The sequence below is a fragment of the Cydia amplana genome, chromosome 5 (assembly GCF_948474715.1).
Source record: "Cydia amplana chromosome 5, ilCydAmpl1.1, whole genome shotgun sequence".
NCBI classification, from domain to species: domain Eukaryota; kingdom Metazoa; phylum Arthropoda; class Insecta; order Lepidoptera; family Tortricidae; genus Cydia; species Cydia amplana.
The window spans coordinates 17,321,845-17,349,687 of record NC_086073.1 but is presented as its reverse complement, the minus strand read 5'-3'; the positions used below and the strand labels follow the sequence as shown (position 1 = coordinate 17,349,687).

Sequence of the window (27,843 nt, the reverse complement as noted above, 5' to 3'; positions counted from 1 at the left end):
TTAAAAAAATGTGTTGAATTTATATGTTTTATTTATGTTTTTTTGGCATAAATTTCATTACTTTTGACAAATTTTGATTGTGATGACAAACGATTTGATGTGATGTGTGAAACGAACCATGTGATCAACGATTTATCTAATAAAACTTCATTTAGTCGAAAAAAATAGTTGTCTACTACCGGGTGGAAAAAAATTATGGGCCCTGGAGGGAAAGTGCCTTAAAACCTTAAGTTTGCTCATTTTACTTAAATGAAACATTATTGTTTTTTAAAGAAACAACTGCATTCAAAGATTTTTGAAGTGAAAACTTCTTTAGCGGCGCTAGGCACTTTATGAGGTGGGGAAAAAATGATAAACTCGAGACAGCGTAAGGCGATCATGTGACCGTAAGGTTTAGATGGCATTTAAATCAATAAAGAAAAACTCAATGACATTACATGAAAAAGGTTATAATCTTGTACGGGCTGAAATACGAGGATCTCACAGTATTATAACTTTATATCACTCAAATATAATTCAATAAAGCTACATCTTGATGAAATCGCTAATAAAAGTGAACTCTAGTACTGGTGAATAAAACTCAAAATATCATGACCAAATAAATAAATTATTATAATTAATAAATTTGATTTTCGAATTTTAAACAAGCTCACTGACCAGCAATTTCGGAACCAAAAGTTTTCAATAGAAAGGAGGATGGGTCAATTATACATAGTGCTGCAGACATTTTGGACTAGTCATTGAGTTTTCACTTCTGTCGGCACTCCCGGAATGCAACACGTTGTTTTTTTTTAAATTCGCTTAATCGCGCCCGGGAATCGAACCTACTTTTTCCACACTATTAAAGAACACAAATGCTTTTCTTCTGGTAACTTAAATGTTCTATCTATCTTGGTGATATGTCAATGCAATCAAATAATCTGAAAAAATAATAATAACCCAATTTATGAATTCCGTTCCTTCAGAAAAATGCGAAATGTACGTACAATTTTTAGGGATATCGTACTTTTCCCAGAGACAAATTTAGTTGGCTAAGACACATTTTCACTGATTTGGGGTCTGTACTAAAAATCTAACATAATATGATAAGGACTTAATCGTTTTAAGCTCAAGAGTGAGTTTTCCTAAAGCTTTTTCTAAAAATTATGTCTTTATTAACGTTAGGAGTGCACTGCAGCATGTCAAATGTATGCCAAAATGTCAAGGGAGAGAACAATAAATTAAGTTTAAATTCCACTTCCACTCATCAGCAAAGTGATATAAGTATATCAGCAGTTTAAAGTTATTTTAGATTACAAAATTAGCGCATCAAAAAAATCAAAGTGCATAGAAAAAAAGTCTCCTGAGTCATAATAAAATTGATGTCTCTTGGGTCACCAGAAAAGTCACCAGGGAGAACGATGACCCAAATCACATTTAAAAGAAAATGTAAATTTTGTGTACTACCTACGAACATTTTTCAAAAAACTATGTTTTTATAACATATTAGACCCAGGATAGATCTAATACCTCTTTTCGTACCCCGGATAAAATGGTCGGCGACTAAAAAAGTAACTGAAACGTTACGTTATTAGGTTCACGATGCCGCGTTGTACCCTTGCCTTCGTTGCGATATGTTTGGTAAGTCAGGAGACTTAAAAAATGAGCCATGATTTTGGGACATATTAACAAATATTTTTTTGAATATATATTAATTTTAGCGGACTGTAATAATTTACCAGTTAAATTAGATGTAAATACCTTTTTAGTTAATCGTTAATATGATATATTAGTAGCAGTAAAACACTTTATTGTACAAAAAGACATATAAAACATGAAAAAACACACATCCTTCGTATATGGTAGAATATATTTTTCACACTTATAAGTAAAAACCAAAACCGATACGCGATTGGGATACGCTCTTTTTGTATGGGATAAAAAAAAATTCTCCTGGGTCACCAAGAAAAATCGACATATTAAAATAATTCAGTTCGTTTTTAAGTTCTAGTCAGATTGACTTTTTGGTTATTTGAGATAAATTACAATAACGCTTAGATTTGAAAAACATGATTTTCTATTTTGTTGCGATCGACCCGGGTAATAAAAATACGGCGAATTTGAACTTTTGTTTGTTGTCGTTGTAAAATGTATTAAAAAATAATGTAGGCACCCCTGACAATTGAAATTCAAAATTATCCAGAAAAAGCGGCCAAGTGCGAGTCGGACTCGCCCATGAAGGGTTCCGTATTTAGGGGATTTATGACGTATTAAAAAAAAACTACTTACTAGATCTTGTTCAAACCAATTTTCGGTGGAAGTTTGCATGGTAATGTACATCATATATTTTTTTTAGTTTTATCATTCTCTTATTTTAGAAGTTACAGGGGGGGGGGACACACACATTTTACCACTTTGGAAGTGTCTCTCGCGCAAACTATTCAGTTTAGAAAAAAATTATGTTAGAAACCTCAATATCATTTTTGAAGACCTATCCATAGATACCCCATTTTTTTTCTATTTTTGTGTGAAAATATAATGCGGTTCACAGAATACATCTACTTACCAAGTTTCAACAGTATAGTTCTTATAGTTTCGGAAAAAAGTGACTGTGACATACGGACGGACAGACGGACAGACAGACAGACAGACATGACGAATCTATAAGGGTTCCTTTTTTTGCCATTTGGCTACGGAACCCTAAAAATGAGTGTTTCAAAAAGGCACCCTGTATTCCTTACATACCTAAATAATCTCTTATTCAATAAAACATATAATTACTAAACACTGTGATTTATTTCAAATAAATGCAAATCGATCGGATAAAAGATATTAATACCTACCTATACAACAATGAATACGAGTACAGGCAGCTGCAATAATATGTTACACACCGAAGGCCGTTTTGCGGTAGATCATGTTAGATCTTATTTGTAGAGCCATAAGAGCGTGTCACATATTTTTGCGGCCGTCGAAGAGTAACATATTATTGCAGGTGACTGTACCTATGAAAAATTCGAGGGTTAATAAAAAGCATTTCAACCAAAGCATTTATAATAATAACGACCATGGACGCCTGCAACCCCAGGGTTATTGTAACCCCATAACAATAAGGTTGAAATTTGCATTTAGTGACCGCAAAGTCAGGTGAGCGTAATCAAGTAAATCTGTTTTCATCATATTTTATCAAAAATAATCTCTTTTCTGTTCTTGTGCTATTTTCTTATTATCAATACTCTTAACTTATATGCTATATACGCTGCTGCTTCTATGATGTTAACATCTTCCAAAACAACAATAAATATGCAGGTTTATGAATTAATTATTTTATTGTTTGCTATTATGAACAAGTAACAACGCCATCTGTTTCAATTTTTTCCGAATTTAAGTTTCTGGCCGACCGCAGCGACCACGTATAATGGTAGTTAACTTCTGTAACGTTAGATGGTGCTAAAAGGTCACACAAACTTCACGTGCGGCGCGAAGCGTTTCCATGTGTGCGTGTTAGCGGGGAGGGAAGAACTAGCGGGCGTGGTTTACGAAGCGCCAGACGCGGCTGCAGTAGGCCCTTAAAATAACACTTGCACTGCGTAGGCTATTAAAATCGCCGCAGTTTTCTTGGTCTAACTCTACCCCACTAAAACCAAACCAAACCAAACTAAAATGGAGTTGGGCAGGACATGTTGCTAGGCAGAGTGATGGCCGGTGGACTAAAATGTTAACAGAATGGTGGCCGTTTTCGGATGACAGAAGCGCCTGGCGTCCGTTGGCTCGTTGGGTGGACGATATTTGGAAGATTGCGGGTCACTTCTGGATGAGATTAGCTCAGGACCGGGACAAGTGGCGTACTAGAAGAGAGGCCTATGCTCAGCAGTGAGCGATAAAGGGCTGATATGATGATGATGATGATGATGAACTCTACCCCAGCGCTGATAGAGTTACACCATTAAAAGTCTGCAGCGATTTTGATAGCCCACGCAGTGCAACTGTTATTTATACGTCATAATTTCATAGAAGTTTGACGTTTAAAATGACACTTGCACTGCGGGGGCTATCAAAATCGCTGCAGACTATTCTCGGTCTGACTTTACACGATTGCGCCCATTTTTATTTTTTATAAGATTTACTACTCTACAATTTCCAACAGCAACAATATTGTGGCATAGAGCATAGCCAACAAAGCATTTTATTATAAAACACGTACTAGCATTACGAGAGGCTGGTTACGTGGAAAACATAACGTCTCATAGCCGGTTAAACTGTATGAAACTGGGCAAATGTGCCGCGAATTTAAATGCATCCTAAAGTCAAGTACAACTTACTTTTTGAACGAGTTCGTTGTAAAATCCAAAAACCGCTATTATGTAGGTACTTATATGCTAACGTAAAACCCCTTTAAAAAGAAAACGCGTTTTCCATAGTTAAAACTAGTTTTCCGTATCGCCTTGGTGAAAACACGTTCCCACTAGTTTTCCCAAATGCTTCAACATCTAGTTTTAACTGGGCTTTTCAGTTAAAACTAGTTTTCGCAGTGTCTTGGTGAATTTTTTTTTCACTAATTCTAAATGAATATCAGTTAAAACTAGTTTTGACTAGGGAAAACGCGTTTTCCATAGATAAAACAAGTTTTCACGATTTTCTGGCCGAGTCAATCGTTAGCCAAAAAAACTGAAAATCGGCTGTTATATAAGTAATGCACTTTCTTTAACCTCACTTTTCTGCGGTCCTAGAATAATATTTCCCGGAGCCACGAAATCCAGAGCCGGCGGACCGGAAACGTGTTGCCAAGTCGGATGCGACGACAAACAACTTCCGGTGCCCGAGTACTCACACATACCTAGCTGCCGGTGGTCAAAAATGGAACTAATTTCCTGTCCTACTAAACTGTGTTTAATACATTTACTGTAGGTATAGTATAGTACCTACTAGTGATGGGTAGGACATCAATTTAAAATGAGTTTGTATGAGTACCTCATTTTCATAAATGAGGTGTTACAATGTCTTACTTCCAATGAGGTGAGGTACTAGCATATTTTCAGCGTCGACTATTACATTCATTCCAACAGCGCCAATTTTTTTAAATGTATATACATATTTATGTATTCATCACTCATCACTTCCTTTATAAATAAATAAATAGTAATATTTAAGCAGGCGAGCACCTAGCGCCTCGCGCGATCCAGTGACTCTCTTGCGAGTTGTGACTGTTGTGAGGAGTGTATAAGTTTTGAGGGTAGCGAGACTCGCGAATGAATTTGAACGGATAAGAGTTTTTTGAAATTTGAAGTGTGTGAATGATTTGTGTGGCAAGAGGTGTTTGTGATGCGCGCGAGTAAATGAGTAAAATGAATAGAGGAGTGAAGTAAGACATTTTTGCGGTACGAAGTACTGCGACAAATTAACAAAATGAGTGGTACAAATGAGGTGCCTCACTACGCATATCTTGCTTTAAGTAAAAAAGTTATATTTTTGAATCTATAACTCGAGTACTAAGGAGTAATGCGATGAAATAACGCTAGATGGCGTTAACCTCAATTATACATAGTGCTGCAGGCATTTTGCAATAGTGATTGAGTTTTCACTTCTGCCGGCACTCCCTGAGTGCAACCCGTTGCTTTTTTTTAAGGAAAAGAGCTAACCTTTGAAAATAGGAACGATTTCAAAAGCACTGAAACCTATCTAGTCGGTTTGCTTTCTTATTACGCGATCTAGGCGTCTGGCAACTGTTCATCGGTGGAGGTCGGGGTAAAATATATCATGCGTAAAATATCGTCAGTGAACGTGTCGTGAGTGACCAATTATGAATACATTTTAATATCGCCCAATTCCCCTAAAAGTCCCTTAGTAACACGGCAGGCCAGTGCCCCGCCTGCCGACATCAAAGATCGCGATTCGCACGCTCCGAAATAAATCTTCGAGACAAACCGGCGCGCGCGCAACGGGGACATTGTGACATGACAGCGAGCGGGCGACAAGGTGATAAGCGGAGCGGAAAAATAAACTTACAGATTATACACGGCGGGCAGAAGTTGATAACTGGCGGGAAAAAATAAGAAATTTGAACCTTATGTAATTTATTTTAAGTACGAAATTCATTTATTTAACTTAAAAGGTAATAATAAAAAAACATTTAAACTAACTATGAATTAAAGATTTAAAAACGAAACTAAAATTAAAATAAACCTACTTAAAAATTCTTTTAAGTTCAAATTTCTTCAATAAAATGTCTCGAGTTATCAACTTCTTACCGCCATGTACGGTATTTAGCTTACTATTTGAGCTTACTGCCTGTCAGACTAGGCCAGTTTGTGTAAGATTTAGACATTTATGATAGAGATAGATTTAGATATTATAAATTGACGCCTCGTTACTTCGAATTTAGTTTGAAATAGATCTGCGTGGCAGACCGTCGGCGGCGCGTGCCCAACGGGGACATTGTGACTTGTAACATGACAGCGGGCGGGCGACAAGGTGGTAAGCGGAGCGGTAATTGTTTCAATACTTTCGCGGAAAAATATGACCAAAAGAAAGGTATTTTTGGGGTTCCGTACCCAAAGGGTAAAAACGGGACCCTATTACTAAGACTCCGCTGTCCGTCCGTCCGTCCGTCCGTCCGTCCGTCTGTCACCAGGCTGTATCTCACGAACCGTGATAGCTAGACAGTTGAAATTTTCACAGATGATGTATTTCTGTTGCCGCTATAACAACAAATACTAAAAACAGAATAAAATAAAGATTTAAGTGGGGCTCCCATACAACAAACGTGATTTTTGACCGAAGTAACGTCGGGCGGGGTGGGTACTTGGATGGGTGACCGTTTTTTTGCTTGTTTTGCTCTATTTTTTGTTGATGGTGCGGAACCCTCCGTGCGCGAGTCCGACTCGCACTTGGCCGGTTTTTATTTGATTTAACAAAAAATGACACAGAGATAGCTGGACTTTTCGTCGGGTAGGATACACAAACCTCTGACATTTTGCTGCGACATCAGTTCTATTATCCGCGATGTAAAAACAGATTTTCGATTAATTAAAATAAAATGTTTTATTTATGAACATTATTTTTCGTAACCTACTTTATTCAAATGATAGGTAAACGTTCATATTGGATTCCATTTACATTTACATAGGTATATGTCAAGTTCCAAAACTAACCTTCAATTGTCCAGAATGTTCAAATACTATCGATACTATTGACAAATTTGATCCATTGGATTGGATCCTATTTCCTAAATAACGTCCAATTTGAGGTTACTTTTGAGGACAATTTGAGGACAATTTTAACGTCCATATAAAAATCTCTTTACTCTACCATTAAGTCCACCGCTTTAGTTTATTCCCATACGTTTGGCAACGGCCAATAGACTAAATCCGGAACTATTCAACATACTCGTACAAATAAATTGTATTTCGCTGCACTGTTGCTTTACACAAAGCGAGAATTTTCGAATCGAGAATAAGCTGGCGGTTCTGAGAATTTCCGTTACGTCTGTGAATTTCATTAGGTAAAACTGTAAAATTCTGAAGTTATGAATTTTCAAAACGTCCCGCTTGGCGCGCTGTTCAAAATCCCACATGGCAACCGAATGAATGGGTGTGGTATTTCCTCGGATCTGTGGAAATCTGCCGAATCCCACACTGCAACAGAAAACTGAATGATTTTTTTTAGTTTGACGACACGATGTGGACGACATACCGTCCGTCAGCTTCCCAGTCATGAACAGATAGGTACGAACGTATTACGTAATATTTTAAACGATATTGCTTCTTTGATCAATTTTATGTTTGCATTTAGTCTGGGTAATCATGTTTTTGAAATAAGAACGCAAACATTTGGTTCAAACAAATAAATACAGCAGCGTTCACAAAAACATATCAAAGTAAACCAATGCACTTTGGAAAGGCACCAGGAAAACTCGTTGGATTTTGTTCTAACTTGCTCGTCTCGGTGATTATTTGTTTATACTGGTATATGTACATATACAAACGAAATGGTCTAAGGATGAAGTCGAAGCGAATTCAAAACAGTATTTTGTGCAACGACAACAATAGAGAGACAATTGATGTTCACGAGCTTCATTAAACATCATCCTTAACCACTTAGAATAGAATAGAATAGAAACAATTTTATTCGTGAGCACAAACACAAAATAGAAACAGATATAACAGAGATATAACAAGAGATATAACAGAGAATAAAAGGATAAAGTGCCACGAAATGGTTTCATCTCAGCATGTTACTTAGGTAATGATATAGGGTCTTGGTGCATGTAATTACTCGTAGATACCTAATTGATAGATGCTCCAGTCTGGCTTCTGCGTTTAGGCTTTCGGGACATCAGCCTGACGGTCTTTCTACCGCGATTCAACAGTAGGACGATATTTATTTACAATATCAAATAAACTATCATCTGAAAAAGTTCCAATTGGGATGCGAAGGCAATTCTTTTTACGTGTTTGTGTGGCTACCGTTCCTCCCCCACCAACGGAGCGGCAGCTGACGTCTGCGAGAGTTTACTTTGAACTGGCTTTGATACGACCTTGACAATCGTCTTGATGATTGACGCACATCTCACGCATGACTTTCAGTTCATTTCGCACCAATTAGCGTGAGAGATCTTCAAGGTCGTATCATCATAAGATCAAACCGTACCAAGTTGTAATCTAAATCGGGCTCCGGCCCGTAGCCAAGATGAAAAACGTTTATCGAACAACGCCAATCGACGCGTAAAAATGTATTTAGATATCCGATAGAAACGAAAAGTCGCGCGATGATTTCTGTACTTACTTACATTAGTAAGTTTCGGTCGGTGTTGTCTATAAACAATTGAAACTTGGCTAGGCCTCTCGTTACACCATTTTTTGGGAAAATGGTGAAATTCTTTTAAATTGTACCACAAGAAAACCACAGTAAGACCCGTGAGACTAAGATTTGTGGACGAAAAACTTTGCCCATTAAGGCCTCTGCCCATCACGCTCACTGTACATTCTTTAAAACTTAGAGGGTTACATCTTTAGGGCCTTTTAATCCTGAAGATAAGAGGGCAGATTATTTAGAAAGGTTGTTTTTATGGGTGAACAAAAGTTTAGAAAATTCGCGTTTGTACGGGACAACGGTAGACAATTACATGGAATACTCCTAAAAGCAGATAATTAAAATTTCCGTTGCCTTTTACAAAATAAATAAAAATAATAAATATTAGGGGACATCTTACACAGATCAACCCAGCCTCAAACTAAGCAAACCTAATCTACGTTAGATTGTAAACTAACGGCAAAGAGTATAGATTTTCGAAAAGATTGCACCATACCTTTGGGCTATTCTCGAATAGATAGCGTTAATTTCAATATAATTACAAATTAACACATATCAGTGAAAGAATAAGGATCAAAGTCAAATGGCGTTCGAACAGTTTTAATCTTCTGTCAAAAGATGGCGGTGAATTTACTGTGGCTACATAACTGACCTTGATAGTAACTCTCTATAAATTCTATACTCTTTGCTAACGGGTTCACAATCTTACGGTGTCATAATACATAGAAAATACCCTTAACTCAGGAACAAATATTGGTGTTCATCACACAAATAAATGCCCTTGCCGGGATTCGAACCCAGGAACGTCGTCTTCACAGGGTCACATAGTGGGTACGAGTACTAGGCCAGACACGTCGTCAAGACTGTGTTACCATTTCTGTTTGGTCAAGTACAAATTAAATTCGAGGTTTGAACTAGAGATAAAAGAAAGTTCCAAATTCAAAAGTGCCAAAAATTGCCCTGGCGATTTTTGGCGCTTTCGAATTTGGACGAGGCTACGACAGCCATCATGTCATAATGTATTGAAAAACATGAAAAAAAACATACAGCTGGCATTAAACCATACCGAATACCATGGGGCTTACCCCCAAAGCCTCAGACATTCCTCTCACCGCAGTGAGCGGATATTATGGTGTCTTATTTCCAATTACTCGTAAATCAGACACTCAGTCAGCTAAAATCCCATTCTGGGATGTAATTTCAGTAAAGATCCTATTTTGAGATGTAATTTACTGCGGGCTTATGAGCACTGAGGTTTAGTTTTGGTCCAAATAATATTTATATAGGAATGAGCGGAAACAAATATGGGCTACATACATAGTACATTCGAAATTAATCTGGTTATAAAACTGTTGATTTCTTAATTCTAGTTGAAGAAATGTCACGTGATCATATCCATAACAATTACATAACCAGGACAGGACAACTTTGGGAACAAATCCAATTATTTTATTAAATATTTTGATTTGTGTTTTTTAAATAGTCACACCTATATAGGTATAAATTATAAACTGAAATAGATGTCATATATTAAAGGTGTCATATATTATCAGTGGTGAAGGCCGAACTACTGGAGGGCTTCGTTACTTTTTAACAAGCTTTTATTAGGTCGACCTGTATGTAACTAACTATGTAATGGAATCTTGCAAGTTAAAGGGTATAGCCGGGTAAGCATGGCCAAACTGCCCTTACTGGATTATTAACCTATGTATATGTAGTGCTTTCACCAAATATTAAGCCTGAAATGCTTCAGATTTAAAAAAAAATGCAAAAAAAGAAAAATCATTTTTATTTTATTACAGCCAAAGTAATAATCCGATTTCTTTGTAATTTGGGTATGTTGTATATACAATTAAGGTCGCTTTCTGAAAAAAATAATATTGAATTATCTCTTAAAATAATAGTAAAAAATTGAGATGAAAATTTTCAGAAAAATTAAAAAAATACGTGCGAGATAGCGACAGTTACCAAATTTACATATTTTATGTAGAATTTAATAATGATTAACATATATTTTTTTCAAAAATTAAAATCGGGATTAACAGTGTGAAAAACTCGAATTTGTAACATCCCATAATACTCTCTCTTCATACAAGCAAAGCTAAGTAGTCATAAACGAATGAAGTATATTGTGAACGCAGTCTTTACGAATTTGAATTTAGAATGTGACGTATTTTATTCATTAAAGGAACAGACATTTTTCAATCGTTAACGCTCTGTATAAAATTCGTACCTATTTTCCTGTTCCCGCGCTTTTTTTAGGGTTCCGTAGCCAAATGGCAAAAAAAGGAACCCTTATAGATTCGTCATGTCTGTCTGTCTGTCCGTCTGTCTGTCCGTCCGTATGTCACAGCCACTTTTCTCCGAAACTATAAGAACTATACTGTTGAAACTTGGTAAGTAGATGTATTCTGTGAACCGCATTAAGATTTTCACACAAAAATAGAAAAAAAAAACAATAAATTTTTGGGGTTCCCCATACTTCGAACTGAAACTCAAATTTTTTTTTCATCAAACCCATACGTGTGGGATATCTATGGATAGGTCTTCAAAAATGATATTGAGGTTTCTAATATAATTTTTTTCTAAACTGAATAGTTTGCACGAGAGACACTTCCAAAGTGGTAAAATGTGTGTCCCCCCCCCCCTGTAACTTCTAAAATAAGAGAATGATAAAACTAAAAAAAATATATGATGTAAACTTCCACCGAAAATTGGTATGAACGAGATCTAGTAAGTAGTTTTTTTTTATAGGTCATAAATCGCCTAAATACGGAACCCTTCATGGGCGAGTCCGACTCGCACTTGGCCGCTTTTTAAATCTCTGAATGCCGTTCGCCCTAGCCGCATACAGCCACGGAGTTTAAGGTACGCGCTCAGCGAAATAAGTCGCGTTCTAAATTCAAATTGCGTTGGGAATATAACTTTCTAGTATAACGTACAAGTTATTTTGTATGAAGAGAAGGTATTATGGGATGTTACAAATTCGAGTTTTTAACACTGTTAATCCCGATTTTAATTTTTGAAAAAAATATATTTTAAACATTATTAAATTCTACATGAAATATGTAAATTTGATAACTGTCGCTATCTCGCATGTATTTTTTTTATTTTTCTGAAAATTTTCATCTAAATTTTTTACTATTATTTTAAGAGATAATTCAATATTAATTTTTTTCAGAAAGCGACCTTAATTGTATATACAACATACCCAAATTACAAAGAAATCGGATTAGTACTTTTGCTGTAATAAAATAAAAATGATTTTTCTTTTTTTGCATTTTTTTTTAAATCTGAAGCATTTGAGTCTTAATATTTGGTGAAAGCACTACATATACATAGGTTAATAATCCAGTAAAAGGAAATTGTTTTTTTCGCTAAGGGCAGTTTGGCCATGCTTACCCGGCTATACCCTTTGATCCACTTTCCGGTTTCCGATTGAACTGAAATTTTGCATACACATGTAAGTCGGGTGACAATGCAATATTATGGTACCATCGAGCTGATCTGATGATGGAGACAGGAGGTGGCCATAGGAACTCTGAGATGAAACAACGCAACCTAATTGTGTTAGGGGTTTTTAGAATTGTCTCGATGAGTATTAGTTGTCTGTCGTAAGAAAAGTACAGTCAGCGATAAAAGCTTGTACCAAAAATGAAATTTTTGCCAAAAACTTATTAATGAATATATGATGTCTATTTCAGTTTATAACCTCATGGAATTGAAATTTTAAAGTCTTATTTTACCTCCTTGCTGACCTCCTTTGAGTATATTTCGCCTGAACACTTGTGACTGTCTTTAATTATCTACATGATTACATGTATATGTACAACTACCTACATCTATGCATGTCTCCGCCTACACATAGGTTTGTTTACAAATAGTTCGATCGAAACAAAGCAAACTAATAACTTGCTCCAACTAAGCTGAAATTTCCAAAATGACGTAACCGACGTGATTTTCCGACCATTTGTGCCCTTTTTCGTAAATGACGTGACCCGTATGTCCCTTTGACGTGCGAAGTTAAATGTAACGTTCAATACGCAAGTTTGTAGGCCTCCGTCCTTTTGCCGCAATCAATCAATCAAAAATATTTATTTGCATAAATAAGGGTACAAAACACAACACAGGTGGTATACAAAGTTTCCATTCTCATTCCTTATTTCTTAGCTTGATATGGAAAGTGTCTGTGAGCCTAATTAAATATCAAATGTGAATATGTAGTGAACATATTATAAAACAAAGTCGCTTCCCGCTGTCTGTCCTTATGTATGCTTAGATATTTAAAACCACGCAACGGATTTTGATGCGGTTGTTTTTAATAGACAGAGTGATTCAAGACGAAGGTTTATGTATAACTTGTTAACCGCTAGCTAGCGCTAAGGGTCGCTAGTACCAAATATTCTTACAACTGTTGTTCCTGAACACTAAACAACAATTGCAATGTTGCAAATATTTGTGTAGGCAAAGTTGTGACAGACGCGAAAACAATTGCTAGTGAAGCCAAGTTACGATATAAATCTTTAGTTAGCTCTACTTCCGCTTATGTAAGTTGTATTTTGTTATTCTTTGTAGCTTTCGATATCTTAATGTGTAATTAACGTAGACCATTAATTATCGGGGGTGAGACGTGTAACACAAAGGAAAAACGTGGGAAGGAAAATTGTGCGACGCATGAACAAATCGTGACAAATGGTACCAACGGTATAGTTAGGTACAGTCAAGTGTAAAGATATGGGTGCATACAACTTACTCAAAAATACGTCCCATAGTTCTTAATTCCCTGACATAAGAGCTATGGGACATATTTTTGAGTATGATGAGTGCACCCATATTTTTACACTTGACTGTACTTATGTTGTTGGTGCGTTTTGGTTAGCAAGTTCGGATTACATAAAATTACATGGGTTTTCAAATATTTGACTATGACCCGGTGCGCTTCCAAGGTTAAAAACCTGAGCGCGATGCATGACACAGTCACAAACTACATTAAAGACGAAATTATTATTAGGGTTCTGTACCTCAAAAGGAAAAAACGGAACCCTTATAGGATCACTCGTGCGTCTGTCTGTCCGACCATCCCCCCCCCTTTACCTCCGAAACTAATGGGTCTAAAATTTTGAAAACCTATAGATGACAGGAAAACCTATTAGAAAGGTGCAGTCAAGCGTGAGGCGGCCTTAATGTACGGAACCCTGAGAAACGCGAGTCCGACTTGGCCGGTTATTTTTCATAATTGATTTCTAGAGATATATATCTATATTTTCTAGTACTTATTTAGTTGCTATCATATTTTTTCCGCCTAAGTTTCTACTTCGTTTCATCATGTAAGTATGAAATGTGTGTCACGTCGCTTGTCATATTTGTGTGCACGTGCCAAGTTGCACTGACACTGCACACTGCAAGCCGATAAAAGATGCATCGCCAGCCATTCCGAGATTGCTCTATGTTTTTGTATGAGCACTTGACAACAATGTCCGTTGTTTTGAACTGGCTGTAGGTAAGAACGAATGGAGAATCACTGAATATTCTCTGTGTATTACCATAGAGAAAAAAAATACATAGATTGCTCACTCCATATATCAGTTTTAATACCAAAAAGACTATTAATTTTAGTGTCTATATCTAGCATCGAGTAGCGGAACTATCAGTACTGCTACTTGCCGATAGATGTAGCACCGACCGGAAAGTCTTATGCTCAACAACATAAGACTTTCTGGTCGGTGCTACATCTATTGTCAAGTAGCAGTACTGATAGTTCCTCTACTCGATGCTAGATGTAGACACTGAAATTAATAGTCTTTTTGGTATCAAAACTAATGTATGGAGTGAGCACTCTTGTCTTACTATACTTCTCTATGGTATTACAGAGAATATTCAGATTTTTGAAACTTATTAAGGTAAGGGATAAATGCGTCTTTTAAAGATATCTTCAAAACGGAACATTAAAGAACTATTGCAATCCTCTATGTTCGAAGTGTGGTCACCGAATTTTTAATGTAGACGGCTATAACAGTTATACAATGTCCCGTTTCAAAGGTATCTTTAAAAGACGCATTTACCTCAAGTGACGCATTTATCCCGATAGAGCTGAATTCTGAATAATGAAAAAAACAAAAACTGAATTTAAATATCGAACCCGCTGATAAGATTCATAAGAATTGATTCAGAAATGCGATCTCTAGAAGAAAACAGCCGGAAAGACATATGAAAACATTTTCACCTAAGCTGAAACGGAGACCTTCGCTTTGAGTGTACGCCAGTGTCATTTCCCACAATCATGTTACATTCAGGTGACAAATGACCAAATTGACACGTGTCACGTATCATCATCGGTATCGATTTGTTCAGTAATAGGCAGCTTTGATGTTGGAAGTTTGTAATCAGTGAAAAACTGTCACTTTTAATGTAAGTTCGTTATACGACCCTTGCAAATTTAATGATTTGGTAGATGCCTATTTGGTATGTATAAAGATAAAGATAGTTTATTCAAGTAGGCATATTACAATGCACTTATGAACGTCAAATAAAGTTACACCGGCTCCATATAATATAGTGTCCATTCACAACCGGTTTTTTTGCCGAATCTGAACCCGAAAGGTTCAGTTTTACTCTAGTTTCGGCCAAAACCGAAACTTCAGCCAAACACTACCGAAATACAGTTTCTGTACCGGAGTATTAGCAAAGTAGTATGAGGGAGTGTTTTTTATTTACTTTTACACTATTAACCATATATATTATTATTTATATAGTTATAGGCACTACACATTATTTAAATTGTTTACCAAAATAAGTCCAATATAAGTAACCTACAAGAAAAACCTAACACTCTAACTAAAGTCTCATTCTGTGGAATTTGCTAACTATGTAACTTATTGGAACTTATTAAAAAAATGTAAACAAAAGTCACTAGTAAATTCATATTTTTTGACAATTTCAATATGGCGGTTTGTTTACATAGTTAGCAAGTTCCATAGAATGATACTTTATAGTTGTATTGGTTAGTTGTGTGCCAACCACTAAAATTAAAAACCCATTAAGAGGCTATTACTAATAAACACAAAATGGAGAGAGGCCGCAGTTTTAATGGGTAGTCGGGTTGTCTGTGTTAACTCGTTAGCAAAACTAGTTTTGTACAGTCATCCACAATCATATCTTACAAAACGACGTTTCTATACATAGTCATCAGTTTTCATTTGTTTCGAATGAATCAGAACTGTCAATTTTGTCACAGGCCGATTCGAATGTACACTGACATTGAATTATGGTAAGGTCACTGACAATCCAACCTCTATACTGAGCTTAGGCCAATTCTTTCATGAAACCGATGCTGCCAAAAATACGGGGGTGCGGGGGGACGAGGTGAGCGAATCCCGTGCCGTGATTGGTCCGTTCAAAGACACGGACCAATCACGGCACGGGATTGACTCGAAGATGGAGTAACGCTACCGTATGTGTGGCAGAGGGGGTAGCGCGACTATGCTATGTCTAGAGGTTGGATTGTCTGTGGGGGTAAACGTACTAGTGCTCGACATGCTAATGCCCAATGGATGACACCCTGCTGTCACCACTATTGACAATGACTTAAGTTTCAAGATGACATGTAGGGACTGGGACCGCGTCGAGCACCAGTACGTTTACCTTACCTACCTATCGTACCGTGTGTCTCGCCCGCGCCAATACATATACGGGCGAGTACAAGCGAAATGCAGGATAACTAAATAAAATTATTCAAATATCATTTTGATGTCAGTATATGTTGCGCTTTTCACATCGCTTGGGGTTTTTTGGGCGCTGCATGTTTTTTTTCTCCATACCTCTCTGTCTTTCATTATCTCATCATTCATCTGCTTTCTTTTCATATAATCTCTCACACAGTTCATCCACGTTTTCCTTTTCTCTTACACCCCTTGTCATCACATGTAATTTATACCTCCGCATCAATTGCCATTCTTCTAATTACCTCTAAGTGTAAGGCCTGAGTGGACGCTCGAAATGGGCGTGCAGAGGGGCGGGGCGTGCGGCGTGCATGTTAAACAAATGCAAGCGTATAGGATAGGGCTCCCGATATCCGTGCTACCCGCCAACCCGTGCGTCCGTGTTCTTAGCCCCGGCGGTGCTAAGCGTCCGAACTACCCGAACCCGTCGAAGTCCGTTCCCGTGTAGTCCGTTCCCCCGTGTAGTCCGTTCCCCCGTGTAGTCCGTTCCCCCGTGTAGTGCGTTCGGACCCGAATCTCGGCTCCGTTCGGGTATTGAATACACAGCGCCGACGGACCGAGTGGACCGACCCACGCGGGCCGGTTTGAGTTGAAAGAAATAAGTACCTAGGTATCATTAATTCATTATAAAATGTTAAAAATTATGTTATATTGCGTACGAATAGGGGTTAGGTACTTAAATATATTTGAATCAATGTCGAGTTATATTTTTTGCATCGGTTATATTTATAATGATTATATTCGAGTAAGGGCGTTATTGAATACAAAACTAGTACCTACAGTATTCTTGTATTGTAAGACCATAATTCGGCACACTGCTGGTTTTATAAAAAAAAATTAAACAGTTTATTTTAAGAAAACTAAGAAAAATATGTACAACTTTATGGCATACAACTTAGAAAACTCATGTATAGATTTTTATTGTTATATAGTGTGTAAGTCTAATACGGGCAATAAATTAAACCAGATATAGAATTTACCCGTCTTATCATTAATTAAAATGTTTTTTTAAGTTACACTTAATTATGACCCCGTGATTAATTTTTTCCACATGTACCGAGCAGCAATGTACTGCAAACATTAAGAAACAGAAGATGACATGACATTACTAGATACGAGCTTTTTATAGTAACTGCCAACAAGCGTTGACAGTTACTTTAAAAAGCTCGTATCCCGTAACTTGTGTGGTGTATTACATTGCGGGCCGAATTATTTTGTATGGTTAAAATTTTCAATGCATTTCTAAGTAAAATCTATCTCAATATACTTTTTAGGTCCTATGCTAACCACCGTTTAAATATTCGCCCGTATTGGATTTACACACTGTATATAGATTACCTAAGAGAATAATAAAGGTTTTTTTTTTAATTATGTTACAGCTTTAACGCCTATTATTTATGTAGGTACAGTGTTTTTTGTATTAGTTTAATCATATGAGGTTTCCTCTCTAGGTTGTCTACTACCAAGTTTAAGAAGGCTCAGTATAAATTATGTTGCAAATAGCTCGACTACTACTATTATAATCAGTATTAGGCAGACAGATGCAACTTGATATCGTCTTCATAATTATTAATTATTTTTATGGTATTTAGGTACGTAACTACCTGTACTAAATATTGATAGAGATAGGTACTTAAAATAAATAAAACGTCTTTGAAGTCGTGTTAAGTGAAATAACTATTGAGTTATTCGTTATCTACATATTAGGGCAGCAGCCTTTTGTTTTATAGTAAAGAAGTAAGTAGGATTAACGTCGCACGTGCAGATAAAGAGAATAATGGTTCCCCGTGGCAATTTTTACTAATAATATTGACACTGACACCCTGATTCCCTTTGAGACTGGTATTTTACCAGGCATACCTTTTGTTTGGCAAGTAGAAGAATTAGCCGTGCTGTTTTACAAACCAGGTAAGAGTGGTATTTATTCAGTTATTTTAGAGGGGGCAGCTTTTGAACTCACAAGTACTCATTAGAGTCAGTTAGGTCAAGGTTTGAGTTTGCCACACCGCCGGTCAACGTTTTTAATCTGAATTGCATTTATAGTTTTACCTAGTTGTTAATGTTCTGTTTTTTTTTTCGTTTTGCTTGTTATTGTTTATTATAAACTGTGAAAAATGAAATATTTATTTCTTTCCACTCATGGAAAAATTTAGTTAGAGGAACGCAAAAAAAAGTTTAATTACTAATTTTGAAATTAGGTCCATTAGCGGCATTAAGTCAGCCTGTTGTACCTACTCTTTTGTTAGGGCATGGCAAATAAAGAAGAAGAAGAAGACTGCTATCTTTTGCTGCATAATGCTCTATTCTCATGTAAAATATATTACCACCAACATACAAATCCACGCGAATGAAGTCGCGGGCAACAGCTAGTATTTAATATTTATCTTTCGTTGAGACTAATTTTCGTTCTTCGCTCTTAAAAAGAACGCGTCCGATCGTCACTGTACGTCGAGAACGGGCCGGACCCGCGTGTAATTAATATCCGTGGATCCGGACACACGGGTAACACGGGTACACGGACTTTAATTACACGGACCCTAATTACCCGTTCCGAACGGGCCACAAATCCGGTTTCGTGTAGCACGAGAACGGGGCCCCGGCAACGGGTGCATGAAATCCGGACGCGACCGCGAGCCCTAGTATAGGAGCTGCCTTAGTGCACGCTGCTCACATCACGCGTGAGCCCGACGCCACGCTGCACGCCCCGCCGAACGCTCCGCTTCGAGCGTCCACTCAGGCCTTACACACTAAATTACTCACAAGTAAGTGTTTCATAATTCAATTATTAAACAACAAATCCTATTACGCAACTGTTAGCAAATAAATAAAAACAAAGTTGAGCGCTACGAAATTCATTAGTCGTAGACGTGCTACGTCGTAGAGGTCGTAGACCCCAGACGTAAGCCTACGAGACGTATGAGGCGTTAATTCAATGAACTCCGTACGATAAAATCGAATGTGCTGTATTTATAGCAGTTTGTACCTTCACAATAGTGTTTAAGGTTCATATTAGCATACACAAGCTAGGTACAGGTATAGCGACGTCTATATCTTCATATAAGTGAGACGTATACATAATATTTGTTGACTGTATGGGGTTCGTATGAAGGAAAGGCCGAGGTTCTAACACGAAGATGTATTTCGAAAAACACAATTACAAAAAAATGTCGCGAGAGCGTATGTGCGTAGGCTCGCGGCCAGCAGCGGACTGCCCCGCGGAGCATAGTAACAAGTTGCATTAGATATGCTACAAACAAATATCAACCTTAATACTAAGGAATTAAAATCTAATTTAACATGACTATGATTTTTCATAAGTAAAACATAACTAGGTACAGATATAACGAGCGCATCGCCAACACTCCCCACCCCAGTGCTGTCTCAGCACTAATTAACTAAAGAGATAGGTGCGATGCGTGCCGTAGACCGACGCCAAGTCCCAGTCTTGGTCTTCACCTCCACCAACCTTATGCGCCCGTCCTTACCGGCGAACACCTGAGTGACCAAACCTCTTGGCCACATGTTGCGAGGAGAGTTCGGGTCCACAACAAGAACCAGGTCGCCCACCTGCAGCGGCTTACTTTCCTCGTGCCATTTCCTTCTTGGTATGAGGTCGGGTAGGATCTCCTTCATCCACCTCTGCCAGAACATATCGGTTAGCCGCTGAGCTGTACGCCAATGTTTCCGCAGGTACAGGTCAGAGCCGTCAAAAGAACCGATAGTGGGCAGATTTGACGACGTGCCAAGAAGGAAATGGTTCGGTGTGAGTGATTCCACACCTCCATTTTCTACAGAGACGTGCATCAAGGGACGACTGTTCACTATATTCTCTACTTCCGCCATAAGCGTGCTTAGAACTTCGTCCCGTGGTGCACGCTCATTTAAAACTACTTTAAGAGACGTTTTAACGCTACGAATTAGCCTCTCCCACGCCCCACCCCAATGGGGGCTAGCGGGGGGGATAAAAGTCCACTCCATACCTTTGTTAGCACCGTAGCTTTTCAGCTCTTCGGCGTTCAGTTCCTGCATCGATCGCTGCAGCTCAGTACAAGCGCCACGCAGGTTTGTTCCGTTATCGGAGAACAGGTGTGATGGCCAGCCACGCCTGGCCGCCATCCGACGCAGCGACATTATCAGCGAGTCCGAAGTCAGAGAGGAGACTAGCTCAATGTGGATCGCGCGCACCGTCAGGCAAGTATACAAAACACCATACCTTTTCTCGCGGCGTCGTCCCACGACGACCTCCATCGGTCCGAACAGGTCTAAACCGCAGTATGAGAATGCACGCTGATGGTGCGCCATTCGTGCCCTCGGTAAGTCCCCCATTCGCGGAATACGCGGTTGGCACTTACGGATTCTGCACAGCATACAGGATGATGCTATGAACTTCACGGTTGGTCTTAGACGTAAGATCCAGAACCGTTGTTTTACCTCATTAACTATGGTTTCTTGGTTCCCGTGCGCCAGCCTCACGTGATAATCTCGGACGATCAACTTACTCACCTGATGCCGACCATCGAGTATCACCGGCCTCTTAACATCAATAGGTACGTCTGTTACAGCATCGATGCGGCCGCTCGCCCGCAGCAGACCATGTTCGTCCAACACCGGTGACAGAGAGAGCAATCTACTAGAGCGGTGCAATGGCTTACCATTTTTAATAGTGGCGATATCTTCGCCGAAGGACTCCGCCTGTGCGTGCTGTATAAGCAATCTTTCAGCTCGTTCCATAGTACCGCAGTCGACTTGACTCTGAGTACCTTTGCATCTGTCGATAAACGCTAGTACCGTAGCTGTGGCCCGCTTCAAGCGCAACCAAGAAGAAAACCGCAATGGGTCCGGTACAGCCAGTCCAATTGAACCGTCGTGTACGACAGCAACACATTCAGGCGACGCGGCGTCTGACTGTGACAAAATCACATCTTTTGGCCATAAGGATACGTCTTCATATAAAAAATTCGGACCCGCGAACCATTCATCTAGTTGAGCGTGATCGAAAGTCTCCCGCGTAGCTAAATCCGCTACATTTAGTTTTGTAGGTATATAATTCCACTCGTCTACGCGGGATAACTCATCAATCTCGCCCAACCGGTTCGCTTCGAACGTTTTATATGAGCGCGTATTGTTACGCACCCAGTGCAACACAGTTGAACTGTCGCACCAGAAGTAACGCCGCTCGGGAACTATCTTGTGCTCCTTACCTATTGTATTAGCCAGCCTTGCGGCTAATAGTGCAGCTTGTAACTCGGCCTTAGGTACTGTCAATGGTTTCACAGGCATAACTTTACATTTACTGGCAATAAAGGCAACTTTAATACAACCATTTATCTCCCAACGCCAATAAGCAACAGTACACATAGCCCGAGTACTACTATCACAAAACACATGCAATTGTAAGTTATTATAACCTACCTTTGCCGTACGCGTAGCGCTTGTAGCTTCTGCTACGGATTCGTAGACCTTCGTAGCGCATGACGTAGGCGCACCGTTGCCAGGCGCGATCGTCGATAGCGGCAACGTCGCGCTCGGGGTACCAGCAGATGCTCCGCTCGGGTGATCTGCCGTCTCGCTTACTCGCACAGATGGAGACTCGACATCTCCGTGGTTGTGATTGCGAATAGCTGACTGATAGCACCTTGGTATACGTATGTCGCTAATTACCTTAAGTAGGTCAATCCATTTTCGCCACTTGTTGTAAATAGCATCCGGAATGTAATCATTCCAGTCTACATTTAATCGCCAGGTATCCTGCAGCATAATACGTCCCTGAATGGTGAAAGGAGATAAGAATCCTAAGATATCGAAAATCGACATTATTACCCTAAGCATAAGACGCTTTGTAGGACGCTCATCACCGTTGACAATACTTTCGGGAATCCGTTTTAATGATAAGTCGAAAGTTAACTTATCATCGACTGGATACCATATTAGCCCGAGAGTACGCTCACCTTGTTGCTGCTGATCGACTTTAAACCTTACGGCCGCTGTACCTAAGGTTTGATTTGGCAGACTATTTAAAACTGAGACACTGTTGCTAGTCCAGTTTCTCATCTCGAAACCGCCGGCACTGTGAATTGAATTTATATTTCTTACCATTTTGATGGCCGAGGCTTCGTCTGCAAAACTGTCTATGTAGTCATCTACGTAATGCGAATTACATATCGCATCGACAGCTTCCGGCATAGTTGACTCGAACCGTCGCGCGTTCAAGTTTTTGATAAACTGACTAACAAACGGACTGCAATTAGCCCCAAACGGCAGTGATGTCATTACATACGTTTTTAGTTGGTCAGTAGGCTTGTCCCTCCATAGGAACCTTAAAGCGTGTTGATCTTCGGCTCGAATCTTGATCCTTAAAAACATATCTTTGATGTCACCGGTTACTCCAATCTTGTTTTCCCTAAAGCGTAACATAATACCAAATAGTGATGACAGCAAATCGGGACCTGTTAATAAGAAATCGTTTAAACATAAGCCATTTACCTTATTTGCCGAGTCGAAGACCAAACGCAGACGTTTTTTGTTAACGTTATCTACTCCAAAATGAGCGAGATACCATGTTTTGGGCCTCACCTGAGTATCTGACAGCGCAGATGCGTAATCATTTTGAAGTAAATGAGTCACGCGCTCCCGATACCTTTCAGCAAAACCAGAGTCCTTGATCATTTTATTTTCGATACCTTTCATCCTTTTAAGAGCGCTAGGATACGAGTCAGGCATGGATGGGTGGTCCTCCGTCCACGGAAGGCCGACGTGCCAGCGGCCGGCGCGCAGCTCCGCGGACTGCTGCAGCTGCGCAACCGCGCGCGCGTCCTGCGCGTTCTGCCGCGGCGGCGCGCACGTCACGCCCATCGTGTCCACCCTGAATGACAGCCGGACCTCCTCGTGGATCTGCCTTAACAGATCGATACCCTCTGAGGTATCCGTCGTGTGCTCCGCCTCTGAAATAAAAAGGTTAGACTCGACCTGCGTGGGCGGGCGGACGCCCTGCGGCACGCACACCTTCCCATGAGCGCACCAACCCAAGGGAGTGAGGCTAGCATAACCCTCGTTATTTTTACCTTCTCTAATTTGTAAAGGCATCATTAAATGATAGTTATCTTGACCTATTAAAATCTCAGGTTTTGAATCGGAAGTACATAATTTACCTTTAATATCTTTTAAGTGAGCAAAGTTAGCACATTTTAAAAGTGATAGACTTTGTAACGGTACACTCAAATCGTCTACACTACGCGCCCTTACATTATGCACCTTATTGTCTATACCCGTAATGTTCACATTCACAATGGTAGATTCGCGTACTAATTCGCTGCCGACAAATGCACCTTGTGTGCAAAACGTGCTAGTACGTCCAGTTAATCCCGCGCGCCGCGCTAATTTCGAACTTATTAAACTAACCGAAGAACCACCGTCCAATAAAGCCGTAGTCGAAAATACACCGTTAGGTCCATTAACGCTGATACGTACTACTTTCAGCAACACCCTTTTATCACTTGCGTTAATATGCGTCAAAGTCTCAGGAACCGATTTGGATTCGAGGTCTTGCTGCGCTGACGCACTCGTAGTAGGACATGTTGTAGAACTCGAAGGGCCCGATGATGATGATGACGCAAGCGGTGCCTCGATCTTGTTTACCGTGTAGTGCAGAAGTCGATGATGTGCTTCGCCACAATCGTCCTTATCGCAAGCAGGCGCAAGGCACGATTCTCGTTCGTGTTTAGATAATAGGCATTTATAACATAGCCCGTTTTTTCTAACGAATTGCCACCTTACTTTGCGCAGCGCTCGTTTGAATTGTTTACAATCAGTTATCTTGTGAACAGATGTTCGGCAAAAAAGGCATTTCTTATCACTTCCTTCGCCGTGCACTAATATTGTGTGGTTACGTGTGTTGTTACTGTCTTGAGTTTTATGTTTGTAACTCTCACTTTTTGTGGCAATATAGGTACTTGCAGTGGTTGAAATCTTGACTGCCTCGTCGTTAAGAAAGTCAGACATGATGACCAATCTAGGTTTTTTACCATCTTTGATTAAATTAAAGCTGTAATCTGACCACTTCGATATTAGTACTGTCGGCAGCTTAGATAAAATTATGGAAACTATATTTACCCCCTGTAGGTGCTCCTCTTGACCGACTGCTCGTACTGCTTCCACGTAGTTTTGAACTTTTAACGCGAACGTAATAATGTCTTTGTGGTAATCTTGGTGTAATGGTTGAAGCTTTTTAATGTCGTACAATATGCGGGAAATGATGCACTCGGAGTTACCATATCGTAGTTCCAACGCCGAGATGACTTTCTCAGGTGACGTGGCACTTATAAACAAAGCGTTGACTGCATCCTTAGCGGCTCCGCGCAAACATTTTCTAAGCCTCCAAAGGTTCTCCTTATCGGTGAATTTACATAGCTCAGTGGACTCGTAATATGCTTGTTTAAACTGCAACCATTCTAAATAATCGCCAGAGAACTCGGGGAGATCTTTTGGCGTGCTGAGTCGACTGAGTAAGCTGGTATTCGGTGCACTGGCAGTGGAGATGTTCTTCACAGCATCGGCCATAACTTGTATCGCATTGTTGAGTGCCATGACGGTGCCGTCGGGCGGCGGCAGCGGAGCGGGCGGCACGGGCGCCGGGGCTGGCGCGGGCGTGGCGGCGCGTGGCGCTGGGCCGGGTACGGGCAGCATATGTGGCATTTGCTGATGCAACTCACCCATATTAATAATTCCATTATCGGGGGCTGGCTGCAGATCGTCTTGCGGTTCCAAGTTGCTCTGATTATCCACCCAATTTGCGACGTGACTTCGAGAATAGCTCCTTCGACTTACTTGTGAACCGTACTCTTGTTCCTCGTCGTCCAGCTCTGCTAATTGAGCATCCAGAGTCTTATCGATGATCTCCATCTGTATGGCAGCTTTTTGTTTTGCGGCTTCTAATAAAAGTTGCTTCTTCTTTGCTGTTCTAGAAGCCGATGAAGTTCTTGAGCCCTTGCTGCTAGAAGCTTTGCTGGCATACGAAGCAGAAGTATGAAGCATTTTCTTGCGCAATTCTGCCGCGGTTGGTTCAGACTTCACGCTACCCTCCGTTGTTTTTATGATAACTAAATCTTTCGGAACACTTGAAGCTGGCTTAATATCTTCCAACCTGGCTGTAGAACTATGACCATAAGGTGCTTCACTCGGCTGGCCCGTTTGAGACATCCTTTGTTCTTCTTCTAGAAGCCTCCTTAATTGTTCTGCACGGCGCGCTTTCGACCTACGCGTTTCGATCGTGGTCGGAGTGCGGTGCATGGATCCGGTTTGAAGACCACTTTGTTGACTGTATGGGGTTCGTATGAAGGAAAGGCCGAGGTTCTAACACGAAGATGTATTTCGAAAAACACAATTACAAAAAAATGTCGCGAGAGCGTATGTGCGTAGGCTCGCGGCCAGCAGCGGACTGCCCCGCGGAGCATAGTAACAAGTTGCATTAGATATGCTACAAACAAATATCAACCTTAATACTAAGGAATTAAAATCTAATTTAACATGACTATGATTTTTCATAAGTAAAACATAACTAGGTACAGATATAACGAGCGCATCGCCAACAATATTGTTAGTGCATTTCATATTTTAATACCTAGGCAGTAAATATTCCTTTGTGCAGTGTAGCGTGTGCACACGTAATGTGATGCCTGCGAGACATTGGTGCGACAGAGTTATACTAGGGTTGATTACACATATCACAATGTTATAACAAAATCGAATACTTAAACGATTTTTGAAGTGAAACTTCTTTAGCGGCGCTGGACACTTTTTGAGGTGGGGAAAAAATAATAAACTCGAGACAGCGTAAGGCGATCACGTGACCGTAAGACGATCACGTGACCGTAAGCCCCGTAAGGTGGCCACTCATAATTTAGATGGCATTTAAATCAATAAAGAAAAACTCAATGCTATTTGACATTTATGTTGCGGACTCCTTTTCAAGACTCTTTACCTATGTTCAAATAATTTGACGTTGTCATGGCATTATGTAAATAAACATGTCAATGAAAAAGTGTGATCTTATTTGAGCATGATAATAATATATAATAAATAAATAGAATACCTCCGCTAAACGTATGTATCGTGTTACCGGGCGTCGGTAACATAGTGAGGTGAGTTTTCACTTTTATCGGCACTCCCGGAGTGCAACCGTTGTTGCTTGTTTTGTAAACGCTTTATCCGCTCCGGTATCCACTAAAATACGATAACACTAAAACGTCAGTTTTTGCGTTAACAAACACAAATGGTGTGCTCATTTAATACCGAAACCGGAACCGAAACCAAATAATGCCGTTGCCTAAATCGAAACCGCGGCCGCAACTCAGAGTATTGAACATTTTGCGGTTTTTAAACAAAACTCTAAATAAATGACTGAAAACAGGATAAGTATTTGATATTATGAGGTAATTTTATATTTAAACTTGCTACTATTTTAGTAGAAGGTTTTTTTAATATTGATTAAAATTGGTTGATCTCTGCCTACCCCTCCAAAAAATAGGCGTGATTATATATATGTATGTATGATAAAAATACTGAAGATTTGTACATATTTATAAAGGTCGGGAAATAGGAATGAGCAGGCGAGAATTAAATCTTGTATGAAATTTCATTCCATGCGCCTTGACTAGTCGCGTTCGAATTATAAGCATGTAATAAATTAAATATACATTTCAAATATACAGCAGCTCATGTATTTAGTAAATCAAACTTTTTTACCGTCTTTTTTCGAATGGCCCTAATATTTTTATTTTATTATTCAAATAAGTTACACAGCTTAACAGTATAGTACCAAGTTACTGCGGAACTACAAGTAAACATACAAATATACCTTGACATACATGTTTACTTTGGCATAATGTTGATAATTTTACTACAACCGGTTGCATTTGTGTATCAAAACTAAACTAAGCTAAGCAAACACTACTTCATAGGTGGACGCCAAAACTTTATAATAACTTTAATATTGTCTTCGGTTACCGCGATAGTTACTCATGAAATAAAACTATTAAAACGGATTATACCGCGTAGGGGATCGGGGGGCTTGTTGAAACCATTTTAGGAAAAAGGCCTGTAGGTATTGTCTAAAGTCTAAAATATGTATAATTTTATGATTCTGAGTATGAGGGTTTGTAAAGTATTTATCTAAGTACTAATTCCGATCACAAAATAATTTTAAATGTTAACGCATCTTTTACACCAGACACTTTTTTAAAAACTGGGAGTTGTTACAACTTACCCCGTTTTTTTTTTTCAATACCTAGTCGAAACAGCGCTTGTATGCACATCCACTCGCTTCGATGTCTGGCGGGGC

General features: G+C 39.3%; 2 protein-coding genes across 3 annotated transcripts in view; both read right to left on the bottom strand.

The window, feature by feature from the left end:
- LOC134648323 (pseudouridylate synthase RPUSD2-like) overlaps window positions 1–27,843 on the bottom strand; it is a 625,507-nt gene that overhangs the window by 404,477 nt on the left and 193,187 nt on the right. The gene's annotated exons all lie outside the window — the stretch shown is intronic.
- On the bottom strand, window positions 19,896–23,591 carry LOC134648192 (uncharacterized). Its single transcript, XM_063502674.1, has one exon. It carries the CDS (start codon window positions 23,589–23,591, stop codon window positions 19,896–19,898), a length of 3,696 nt encoding a protein of 1,231 aa, XP_063358744.1.

Coding starts and splice junctions, on each gene's coding strand:
- LOC134648192 (XM_063502674.1), bottom strand. CDS start 23,591: ATGCCTTTACAAATTAGAGAAGGTAAAAATAACGAGGGTTATGCTAGC.